Below are 12,902 nucleotides of genomic sequence, written 5' to 3'. Positions count from 1 at the left end.
AAAACTGCTTTGTGTGTGTGACTCTTCAGATTTTGTGTCATGATTTAGATATACAGGTCCTCCCCAGGTTACAAACACTGGAATGTGGACAGCCCGTACATACAGACGAATGTTTGGGAGACCGGCGGGATGGATGGGGATGGATTTGCTGGGTGGGACCGGGGCATTTCCACGATCCTTCTTTCCCCACCTTCCCCCTCGTCTGAGCCACAACAGTCAGGGGCTGAGTGGAGCCGAGCAGAGCTGGGAGTGCTGAGCAGAGTCACTCGCTGAGTCAGTGAGGCTGGCTGGCGGCCACTCTTCCCGCGCCTGCTTGCCCTCCTGTCGCAGCTGTTTCTGTGATCCTCTCCAACACACTGTCTCTGTTCATTTCTGACACAACCAGTTCTCAGGAGCAGAACTGTCATAACCTGGGGGACTGGCTGTAACGTTTTGAACAGTTTTGAAAGTTTTACGCAGTGGCATGTTCATTAGGTGCCGATGGGCATTTCCACCTTACTCCATCTTACCTCTGTGTTGAGCTCCTGTCCACCTCTTCCTTCAGTCACAAGCTGTGTTTTAATCATTTTCAGGAATCCGGCCTCGTGTCCCACAGGGCTATCAAGGTTTTGTACCTGGGCAACTTGAAAATGATACTGTCAGCAGGCTATTCCAAGTGGAACAATCGGCAAATCGTTCTCTGGGATCAGGTAAGTGGAGGCGGGAGGAGCCTGATGGGTTCAGGGCCTGGTGCTGGGGTCTGGGAGGTGGGGTGACTTCCAACTTTGGTAGGTTCTGTGGATCAAGAGGTTGTGAGGGTTGGAGAGCAGCCTGGTGTTCTGGGGTGGCATAAAGGGGGAGGAAATCTAATGTTCTGCTGTCTGCATTAGTGATGGATTAGCTGCCTGAGGCTGGGGTTCATTGGTGCAGGGCTGGGTCCCAGTGTTCTCCACCATGTGGCCCCTCCCCCCCCCGGCCCTGCTGCGCCATGTGGCCCCTCCCCCCCCGGGCCCTGCTGCGCCATGTGGCCCCCCCCACCCCCACCCCTCGGCCCTGTTGCGCCATGTGCCCCCCCCCCCGGCCCTGCTGCGCCATGTGGCCCCCCCCTCAGCCCTGCTGCGCCATGTGGCCCCCTCGATCCTAATTCGACGCTCAGTTAGGTCGTGACTGATCTGGTTATGTGTTGAATCCGCTTTCCTTCCTCTTCCTCATAACCTTGACTCCCCACGGAACAAAAATCTGTCTATTTTAGAGTTATAGGGTTGAACCACACAGAAGTGGGTGCTTCGGCCCATCATATCCATGCTGACCTTTTTTCCAATCCCATTTGCCAGCAGTAGGACTGTATCCCTGGTTTTGCCTATTTAAGTCTCTGTTTAAATGTCTCTTAAATCTTGTAATTGTACCTGACTCTCTGTGTAAAAAAAACTTTCCCCCTCAGATCCCCTTTAAAACTCCTTCTCACCTTAAACCCATGACTTTTTGTTTCTGATACCCCTACCATAGGAAAAAGATTCTTGACTATCTACCCTATCAATGCCTCTCATAATCTTGTATACCTCTATCAGGTCACCCCTCAGCCTTCTTCGCTCCAGGGAAACAAAGCCAGCCTATTTTGGCCTCAAGTATTCAGTAATTCAGTTGCTACAGTTTTCTCAGATACAGAATTTCAAAATTTCACCATCCTCCAAGGGAAGAAATTAGTTCTCAGCTCCTTTGTTATTCTGCAGCCTTTGCCATAGGGTCTAAATTCTCTTCCCTCCTCTCAGCATCTATCCTGCAGAGGCCCAGCAGGATTTTACATGTTTCAATAAGATCACCTCTCATTCTCCTAAACTCTTGATTATAGGCCCCAATCTTCTCAACCTACCCTGTAAGACTTCAATCCAGGAATCAACCCAATTTCCCTTGTCTGACATTCCTCTTGTGCTAGTATATCCATCCTTACTTAAGGAGACCAAAACTGTATACAGCAGGCACTGTGGTGTGGGCAGCCATGGTGACACTATTACAGCGCCAGCGACCCGGGTTCAATTCTGGCCGGTGTCCATAAGGAGTTTGTATGTTCTCTGTGTGTCTGCATGGGTTTCCTCCAGGTGCTCCAGTTTCCTCCCACATTCCAAAGACATATGTGTTAGGAAGTTATGGGCATGCTATGTTGGTGCTGGAAGTGTGGCGACACTTGCGGGCTGCCCCCAGAACACTCTACCCAAAAGATGCATTTCACTGTGTGTTTCGATGTACATGTGACTGATAAAGAAATCTAATCTTACTTCTGAGGTGGTCTCACAAATGCCTTGTACTGTTCTAACAAGTTGTAACAAGACTTACCTACCTTTACATTTTCTTCCTCTTAGCAAGATAAACGGAGTGTTTAATGCAAGGTACTTGCTGTGCCTGCACGGCAACTTGTGTGTAATGTTTCACTCAGATCCTGCTCCACTGTTTTGTTTCTCCCTGTCAGATAACGCTCCATCTGACAAGTTTCACCCACATGCATAACCTGCATCTTCCTGGACCTCCTCACATCTTGCTTGCCCACCCATTTTTGTATCTTCTGTAAAACTGGCTATGTTAAACTCCATTCCTTCATCTGAGTCATTAGTATCCACTGTATGCCATTAAGGCCCCAACACTGATCCCTATGGTTACAGGTTGTGGCTGAAAAATTTATCCCGCCTCTTATTTCTCTCCATTGACCATTCCCCTATCCATGCTCCATGGTGGTTGATGAATCCTAGAGGAATCTTTGGGTTGGGGAGAGGGATGTGGCCAAACAAAGCGGGGGGTGGCAGGCAGCAGCTTGCATCACATTTACCAGGAGGTGATGAGAGAGACTGTAGGATCTGTCACACATGGAGTGGGCCGTGTCAGTCCCCACTGTGCTGGCCAGGCTGCAACCCTGAACTCCAATATATCAGCCCTGAGGGCACTGCTGCACACCCTAGCCCACCCAACACCAGCCCTCACAGGCAGCCACTGCGCATTCTCTTGGTGGGCCGCTCTCCACTGAGGAGATCGCAGTTTAGCTGCTGCACCAGCAGGGGGCAGGGGTTAGCAGCAGGTTGCTGGCACAGCAGCATGCAGTCTGATCCAATGCCTTTTATAATGCACAGTGGGTATGTACTGTGTGTGCTCAGACTCTAGGACCAGGAAAGCACTCTGCAGGGTAGTGTGAAGTAGAGTTCAAGTCAAAACAGACTTCCTCTTTTCCTTTGCCCGACTAATAACTCTTATCCATGTTCTAAAAATGAATGTCCTTTCAGTGGCAAAGATAACATTTATATTTATTCCCTAATTGCCTCCCGATCTCTGTCACCAAGAAGGACAAGTGAAGTAACTTAAAGTCAAAGTCGAGTTTATTGTCACATGCACAAGCACATGTGTGCACAGGTGCAATGAAAAATTTACTTGCAGCAGCATCACAGGCACATAGCATCATATAAGCAGCATTCACAAGAAAAACATAAATTATACCCAATTTTTACAAGAAAGAACACAATTATAACAAGAAAAAGCAAAGTCCATTTTAGTGCAAAGTGATTAAAGTGGTCATAGTGTTGCTAAACTGTAGTGGTGATTAGGGTTTTGCCATTTGGTTCAAGAACCATATGATTGAAGGGAAGTAGCTGTTCTTGAACCTGGTGGTGTAGGACTTAAGGCTTCTGTACCTCCTGCCCAATGGTAGCTGCGAGAAGATGGCATGGCCCGGATGGTGAGGATCTTTGATGATGGATGTTGCCTTCTTGAGGCAGCGCCTCTGCTAGATACTGCCGATGGTGGGCAGGGTTGTACCTGCGATGCATTGGGCAGAGTCCACTACTCTGCAGCTTCTTACATTCCTGCACATTCAGATTGCCATACCAGACCATGATGCAACCAGTCTGGATACTTTCAACAGCACATCTGTAGAAGTTTGTTAAAGTGTTCAGTGACGAGCCAAACCTCCTTATCCCCCTAAGAAAGTAAAGACGCTGGCGTGTTTTCTTTGTGATTGCATCTATGTGCTGGGCCCAGGACAGGTCATTCAATATGTTAACGACCAGGAATTTAAACCTGCTTACTCTCTCCACCACCGATTCCCAATGTAGACTGGCACATGCTCACCCTCTTTCCCCTTCCTGAAGTCAACAATTAGCTCTTTAGTTTTACTGACATTGAAGGAGAGGTGGTTGTTGTGGCACCACGCAATCAGGTGCCCTATCTCGCTCCAGTAAGCTGACTCATCACCACCTGTGATTCATCCAACGGCAGTAGTGTAGTTGGCGAATTTGATGATGGCAGTGGAGCTGTGCTTAGCCACACAGTCATGTGTGTACAGAGGGTAGAGCAGGGGGCTAAGCGCGCAGCCTTGAGGAGCACCTGTATTGATGATCAGCGAGGAGGAGATGTTGTTACTGATCCTCACTGACTGAGGTCTGCCAATGAGGAAGTCAAGGATCCAGTTGCAGATGGAGGTGCAGAGGCCCAGGTCTTGAAGCTTGATGATGAGTTTGGATGGGATGATTTTGTTGAATGCCAAGCTGTAGTCGAATATATATTTGAATGCAGTGCGTGTGACGTACACTGTCCTGGCTTGGAAGTAAATCACGGGTCCTTCATCGTTAGGTTTAAATCCTTGAACGCCTGCCCCAGCAGCACTGCAGACTGTAGTGGCTCACCGCCACCTTCTCAAGGACAGCTAGGGACAGGCAATAAATGCTGGCATTGCTAGTGACACCCAGATCCTGAAAATGAATAAGAATAAAGTGTTGATGAGCTGTCTTTCCAAACCACAGCAGTCTATGTGTTAAGGTGCTCACAATGCTGTTCAGTGGTGATTTACAGGATATTTGCTCGGTGACGATGAAGGAGTGCTGATAAACTTCCGTGTGTGTGTATGTGTTGGTATTGGTTTATTATTGTCACTTGTACCGAGGTACAGTGAAAAGCTTGTCTTGCAAACCGATCATACAGATCAATTCATTACACAGTGCAGTTACATTGAGTTAGTACAGAGTGCATTGATGTAGTACAGGTAAAAACAATAACAAACAAAAACGATAAATGTGACTCTGTAAAGTGTCACAGCTACAGAGAAAGTGCAGTGCAATAAGGTGCAAGGCAAGGTGCGTAAGTAAGAAGATGAAGGAATGCTGATGTTCTTCCAAATCTCTGCATGGGTGTGTGCATGTGTCCATGTGTCTGTATATAAGTGAGAGTGTGTCCCCCAACCCTTCGTTCTTCTAGTTGGATGATACGGTGATTCTTAATTCCTGAGAATAATTTTCAGTTTAGAGACTGACAGATACCGAGCTAGAATTTCCAGTGTTAAAGTGGAATTCCAGTGCCACCTACAGATCACGGTTTGAACTAGAGTCCTTTACACCGAGCTCCCATTTTGCAATTTGTTATTTTCAAGACCAGTTTGTGGCAGTGAATTCTTCCGCAGGCTACCATTTATGATCTTTCAAAATAAACCTTGATCAGTAGACTGAGAGAAACACTCTAGCTCTGTTTAATCTTATAACATCTAATAATCTAACGGGAAAAATTCATCAAGAGATACAGCTTGGAAACAGGCCCTTTAGCCCACCAAGTCTGTGCTGACCATCGACCACACGTTTACACTAATCCTACCCTAACCCATTTTATTCTCCCCACATTCCCCCAATACCACTCACATCCCCCCCCTCCCCCCCCCATGATTCTAGATTCTACCACTCACCTACACACTAGGGGCAATTTTCAGTGGCCCACTAACATACTAATCCCCACACCTTTGCAGGAGGAAACTGGAGCATCCGGAGGAAATCCATGCCATCACAGGGAGAATGTGCAAACTCCACGCAGACAGCTCCAGAGGTCAGAATTGAACCCAGGTTGCTTGAGCTTTGAGACGGTGGCTCTACTAGCTGTGCCACTGTGCTGCCCACAATAGGAGATGTTATTTCTATAATATCTTTTCAAAGCCCCAGGAAGTCCCTGAACAGTTTACGGCCAATGAAATATTTTTGAAGTGTTGTTGAAAAAAGAATCACAGTAGATTTATGCACAGCAAGCTCCCACAAGCAGCAATATGACAATAACCAGAAAACCAGTTAAAGTTAAAGCAATAAATGTTGCTCAGGAAGTCGGGGAGAATTCCCCTGCTTGTCTTTGTAATTGTTATTTTGTCTCCACATGATAGGCCTTGGTATAACATCCTCTCAGAAAGTCAGCATCTCCTGCAGTGCAGCATAGAACAGAAAACAGTACAGCACAGGAACAGGCCCTCCAACCCATGGTGACTGTGCCAAACACGATGCCAAATTAAACTAAATCTCTTCTGCCTGCACATGATCCCTCCATTTCCTGCATATTCATGTGTTTATCTAAAAGCCTCTAAAACGCCACAATTGTATCTGCTTCTGCCACTACCCCTGGCAGCCCATTCAGGGCACCCACCACTCTCTGTGTAAAAAAAAAAGACTTGCCCTGCACATCTCCTTTAAGCTTTCCCCCTCTCACCTTAAATGCATGCCCTCTAGTACTGGACATTTCTACCCTGGGTGGAAAAGATTCGGACTGTCCAGAACTCCAGCTATGCTGCACCGGGAGCATTGGCTTAGAATAATGAACCCAAGTATCTGGAGTAGGACTTTGTCCCCGACCTTTCTAGAGGCAAGAGTGTAAACCAGAAAGATTTGTGTAGCAAAATCATGGGAATCTTGACTTGGATTTATACTGCTGCTACTGTGCTGACATTGGGTCAGACCTCTGGAAGTCCCTCTCTGGCACAGTGTGGGAGCACCATCAACACACAGAGGGAAGTGGTCAAAGTGGAAGGGTCACAAGAGTAAAGGAGCAATGGATGGGCACTAGAAATGCAGCTGTGCTTCAGTTGTCCTTACAGTTCCTCCCCTGGTTATGAACACCAACTTATGGACACTCTGTAGATACAATTGAGCATTTGGGAGACTGGCGGGATGAATTTGCCGGCTGCTACAGGGCTGCAGGCATCTTCTGCCGGGTGGCAATGGGACATCTCTCTGTTCCTTCTCTCTGCCCCACCGAGCCGCAACAATCAGTGGGGTGGTGAGAAGGCACGTCTAGCTTTCCCATCTAGCTGCATATCTAATTTATAACAAAGTACCATACCTCCCACGTTAAGCGGCAAATTATGATTTGCTTTCTTCAATTCCCAAGAATAGAAATGTGATTGGTAGTATGGAACAACACTGAATGCGTTTCAAGTTCAAAAAACCACTTGGTTCCTGCTCTCCAACCATCAACATAAAATTTTCCACATTTCTTTCATTCCTCTTTTGCAAGCCACCCACTCCTTTTATTGGTCTGATGCTGCCTCAGTGAGTTTTTGAACAGCGATTTCCCCCTTAATGTTACCTAATCCTTAATGTGGCAACTCACTAAATGCTTCCCAAAGACCACATATACTGGAATCTCTTAATTACTTCAACAGAATTCCATAGGATCAGTTATTATGAGTTTATGAGCTTTATACTGATTTAACATTAACTTATCCAGTTATTATGGAGCAATCATTTATCCATCAATTCATGGAACTATTGGGGAGAAATCATTTATTAAAAAGAAATTTGCTTCTCTGAGACACATTTCATTGCCTTGGGATGTCCCATAGTTTTTCACAGTCAATTAAATACTTTTGCACTATTGCATTGTAAGAAATTTGGCAATCAATTTGCACATAGCAAGCTCCCACAAGCAGCAATGTGATAATGATTGATTAATTTGTTTCTGTGATATTAGTTGAGGGATATATATTCGCTCGTACCTTGGAAAGAACTTCCCTAATCTCCAAAATAGAGTCTTTGGATATGTTGCCCACTTGACAGAAGAGGTGAGGACTCATAGAGTCATGGAGTTTCCAGCATGGAAAACAGGCCCATTGGCCCAACTAATTTATGCCAAGCAAGGTGCCACCTGAACTAATCCCATTTGTTGAATGAAGTAGCAATGTTTTGTCTATAATATCCAATGTGCTTTTTGAAGCGGGATGTCCCATTTACCAGCCTTCAGAGTCGTGTAATCGTTGCTCTAATCCTTGGCGCAGTGACGGGAGACTTGGTTGAATCTTACAGAAATAAAACAAATTTTTTAGGCTTTGGTCCAATTCATTAACAAGCACCATTTTGTTTTGAATAATAATAGGATGATCTATCTGTGCCTTTAAGGGAGGAGGATGTGGATGGGTCTTTGGGAGTGCTTTTTCCGTTCTACGACCCAGACACCCACATGCTTTATGTGGCAGGAAAGGTAAGACTGCAACTCTCATCTGTTGGTGATTTTGTTTTGGTGTCACAGATGCAGGGGAGATGCATAAAGCCCCTGGGATGATAGTTGCTGTCCACCTAGTTCCCCTTGATATCTTGAACACATCAGTGACATCACCTGTATAATGATTTTCCTATTATAAAGGGGTTCATGGAGTTTGGAGGGAGGGAAGTTGGGGGTTTCATAAGATGTGGGCAAAGCCACTCTTCCCAAGCGAAGAAGTTGATAATTGCTCCAGCTGCTTTTTATGCAAACCTGATACCTGGCAAACTGCTGCAGTTAATTTGCCACCTCACTGTAACCAATTAATTTTGCATGGTCAAACTTCCAATCATTTATTGAAGGTCGTCAAGCAAACGAGAGAGAAAGTCAATCTAGTGAATGAAAGTCAAAGAGCTGCAGGTGCTGGAAATCCGATCCTAATGAAAGGTCCCGGACTTGAAACGTTAACTCTGTTTCTCCTTCCACAGATGCTGCCTGACCTGTTGAGTATTTTTAGCATTTTCTGCTTTTAACTCAAGTCTGGTATTAGATGTGGGTACGAACAGTAGCAGGGGCAAGGCAGGTAATTGGGGCTGTGTACAGATCAGCCGTCTTCATGATGGAACAGATTTGAGGGGCTGAATGGCTTCCTATGTTCCTTCCTATGGATGCTACATTGCAGGTTTGATTGACTCTATCCAGGGTGAAGCATTTACAGCCTTCTCTGACAGCAGCTTCCCAAACCCACCACCTCTACCACCCAGAAGGACAAGGATAGCAAGTGCATGGAATACCGTCAGCTACAGGTCCCCTTCCAAGTCCCACACTATCCTGACTTGAAATTAAAATTGTCAATCATTCATCATTGCCTTCCCCAGCAGCACTGTGGGAGCACCTTCACCAGAAGGTCTGCAGCAGTCCAAAAAGGCAGTTCACCACCACTTTCTCATGGGCAATTAGGGACGGACAATAAATACTGGCCTTAGCAGCAACACTCACAACCTGAGAAATGAATAAATAAAAAAATAACTTGCATTATTTCCTGGCATCTAAATGATCCCATTTGTATTACCAAACATAACTATTTCTAGATTACACATTTTCTTAACATCTCCTCTCCCGATCCACGATCCTTTTATTCTGTTGTACCTTATGTCCAGTGTTGCATGGTCTACATCTGTTCTATTTCCGAGGAACTGGGAAATAGTTTGCTGAAGTTAACACCTCCCCTGTCCTGCCGGGTGAAAAATTAATTAAGCACTTCAATCCCCAGAACCAATGTGTAGATGCATTTCCCAAGTTCAGAGTCATAATCCCCGAGATACAAAGGTTCCCAGAATGACTTTTGTGCTGCAGAATGATGTGGTTCTTCTCAACCACTGTAGTCTTCTCCAAGCGGCCACTCCCCACTCTCCTCAAAGCCTGGAAGTTTCACCAAATCGCTATAGCACCCTAGCATGGAAAAGAATGATCAAACTTTATCTGGAGTTTTAATATAATCCACATGAGACACTTGGTCTAGCCATATTTTAATCACAGAGAGTTAATGGCCCTGAACGAGGCCATTTGGCCTGTTGTATTTGTATGGTGTGTTCCCATTGGGCTTGAACCCACATTCCTGGGACTAAGGCATGAGAGTAATGCTGCTGGTTCAAAGCCGAAACCTTGATCCGTGGCATCTGTATTTCCTTCTAAAAATGAATGGCACCTTTATACCTCTTCTAAGATTGATTAGATCTTGCTTTCCAATAGTTAAAGTTGCACCAATTGTACCTTGTTATTGTATGTTCACAGGGTGAAGGTAATATCCGATACTATGAACTAAGCTCTGAGAAACCTTATCTTCACTTCTTGATGGATTTTCGCTCTTCATTACCTCAGAAAGGAATGGGTACGTTTACCTGATTTAAGATCCATGGTGAGGAGAAATTTGCCTTTGGTCATTGGCTGAGTGATGGCTGCCTATATTCCCTTCCATTGGAATTAAGCAGGAGAGGGAAGAGAATTCCAGAGCTTTGTAGCCTGGTCAGTAGAAGGCACAATTGTCAGTGGCAGAGCAATTAAGTTTGCAAGTGCACACAGGGTCAGAATTGAAAGAGGTTAATAGAAATCTATAGGTCTGTTTGCAAACAATATTTGACGTCGGGTTAATTCTTAACAAAATCTGGGATTGAATGATTTTTGTTAACCTTGGGTATTAAGGCAAATGTAGAAGCAGCAGGTACGTAGTGATAGAACATTGATCATGCAAGATCTTATTAAAGGGCTGAATAGGCTTGAGGGGATATATATTCTTATATCAGGATGCAGGGGGATGTTTTGGATATGTTGCTGTAAATCAGTCCAGGAGAAAATTCTGTAGATGATTAGCTACAGATGTAAGTTTCAGCATCAGATGAGTTGAGGCTGAGGTGGTGATGCAGTGACACTTCATGGTGTCATTGGCTGGATCTGTACACCCTGGTCAGAAAGTGCAAATTCAACTGACTTAATTTTGGCTGGAAGGGAAACAAGGAGGCTAAAGGCTGGTCTTGGATTAGATTAGACTACCGTCAAAGACACCAGGGTACAATGAGATTCCTTGATTGCATGAAGCTCACAGAGTAAACAGTGTAGATGGTAATAATAAAACAACTATAAATACAGTGACGAGCACAAAACAGAAGAATTTGGCAAAGATTATATGCAGTCTGAAGTGTGCAAAAAGAAATGCAGAAGTGAAAATAAGGGAATAATTGAGAGAGAGAGAGAGAGAGAGAAAGAGAGAGATAGGTAGATAGATAGATTTCTTTATTAGTCACATGTACATTGAAACACACAGTGAAATGCACCTTTGCGTAGAGTGTTCTGGGGGCAGCCCGCCAGTGTCGCCACGCTTCCAGTGCCAACATAGCATGCCCACAACTTCCTAACGCATATGTCCTTGGAGTGTGGGAGGAAACCGGAGCACCCGGAGGAAACCCATGCAGTCATGGGGAGAACGTACAAACTCCTTACAGACAGCGGCGGGAATTGAACCCAGGTCACTGGCACTGCAATAGTGTTACACTAACCGCTACACTACCATGCTTGCCTCCCTACAGCGTTAAGAGTCCAAGAATGTGGCAGCACCACTGGGAAGGGGATATGAAAGATGAGATTGATTCTGGAGTCTGATAGCAGTGGGGAAGAAGCAGTTCTTGAGTCTGGAAGAAGATGTTCTTAAGTCTAGAAAAGGCAACTAGGCACTAGGTATTGAACTAGTTTTGTTTTCTTTATTTTAAGGTATAATGCCAAAGAGAGGCCTGGACATCACTGCCTGCGAAGTCTTCAGGTTCTACAAGTTAGTGACAATCAAGGGCCTTATTGAGCCTGTCTCCATGATTGTCCCTCGGCGGGTAAGGGAATAAGCATTGAATGTACAACACAGGGCAGGCCATTCAGCCCTACTGATCTGTGTCTGCATTTATGATCCAACCCACTTCATCTAAGCCTTTTCTTTTCTCCTTCCTGTTTAACCAGCTTCCTTGCAGTAACACAGTTGGCATCTGTCAAGCCCTCCCTGGGTAGTGAGTTAGAGTGGTAGGCTGCAGGGTCCCTCCAGCCTGCACTACCATTCAGTGAGGCCTGGCTAATCCTGTACCCCATCTCACGTCTGATGCTCACCCCTATTGATTCCCTTATTGGCCGAAAATCTATTGATCTCACCCTTGAATCTGGTTAATGACTGAACAGTTACAGCTGACTGAGTGAAGAAATTTCTCCTTATCTCCATCTTAAGTAGCCTGTTTCCCTGAGACTATGCCTGTACTTTTAGACTCTGCATCCTGAATTTTCTCTGGAGCACTGGAGGCTGAGGGGTGACCTGATAGAAGTTATATAACATTATGAGAGGCATAGATAGGGTAGACAGTCAGAATCTTTTTCCCAGGGTGGAAATGTCAAATACTGGATGCAATAGCTTTAAGGTGAGAGGGAAAGTTTAAAGGAGATTTACAAGGCAAGTATTTTTTCATGAAGAGTGCCTGGAACATGCTGCCAGGGGAGGTGGTGGAAGCAGATATGAAAGCAGTGTTTCAGAGGCATTTAGGCAGACATATGAACAGACAGGAAGTGGGGGGATACAGACCATGTGCAGGTAGATGTACAGCTTATATTGGACATGGTGGGCTGAAGGGCCTGTTCCTGCTCTGTACTGTTCAAGCTTCTCGAAACGACCTCTTGCCATCTAGCCCATCAGTCCTTCTCAGTGGGCTTGGAATAATCTTCTTCGATCTGTCCTTGTCTCATGCTCTAAATTCTCACCGTATTCCAGGCAAAGAGGTAAAGGTATCTTAAGGTGCCATTACATCTTTAAAGAAGGTCATAATAAATAAAATGAGAATATAAAAAAGATAAAAACACATAAAATATACAAAGCAGAATACTACTCATGAAAAAAATAAGAAAATAAATGTCTTAGTGTGCATACACACTTGAAGAATGTTAAGTACTTAAGATAACAGTTTTGGAAAAAGATGAGGCGAAGGCTTTGAACTATCAATATCTAAAACTATATTGATCTCATTGTCTGAAAGCCATTTCTCTCCAGCATCAATGACATAACCAAACAATGTAACCTTGGAGAAGTCAAGTTGTGAAGCAGTACTGGACTTCCAGTGATGATACTGTTAACTTTTGTCACTATA

The 12,902-nt window shown here is 45.0% G+C and overlaps 1 protein-coding gene across 7 annotated transcripts in view; it reads left to right on the top strand.

Moving 5' to 3' along the window:
• The window catches only part of LOC127572465 (coronin-2A-like), a 136,438-nt gene that overhangs the window by 114,251 nt on the left and 9,285 nt on the right, over window positions 1-12,902 (top strand). For all 7 annotated transcript variants that reach the window (XM_052019769.1, XM_052019776.1, XM_052019773.1 and 4 more), the window contains 4 exons: window positions 573-689; window positions 8,131-8,235; window positions 10,030-10,126; window positions 11,500-11,612. In XM_052019769.1, coding sequence (XP_051875729.1) covers window positions 573-689; window positions 8,131-8,235; window positions 10,030-10,126; window positions 11,500-11,612 — 432 coding nt within the window. The remainder of the gene's footprint in view (window positions 1-572; window positions 690-8,130; window positions 8,236-10,029; window positions 10,127-11,499; window positions 11,613-12,902) is intronic.

The sequence above is a fragment of the Pristis pectinata genome, chromosome 7 (genome assembly GCF_009764475.1).
Source record: "Pristis pectinata isolate sPriPec2 chromosome 7, sPriPec2.1.pri, whole genome shotgun sequence".
NCBI lineage: Eukaryota > Metazoa > Chordata > Chondrichthyes > Rhinopristiformes > Pristidae > Pristis > Pristis pectinata.
This window is presented reverse-complemented; position numbering and strand designations above follow the sequence as displayed.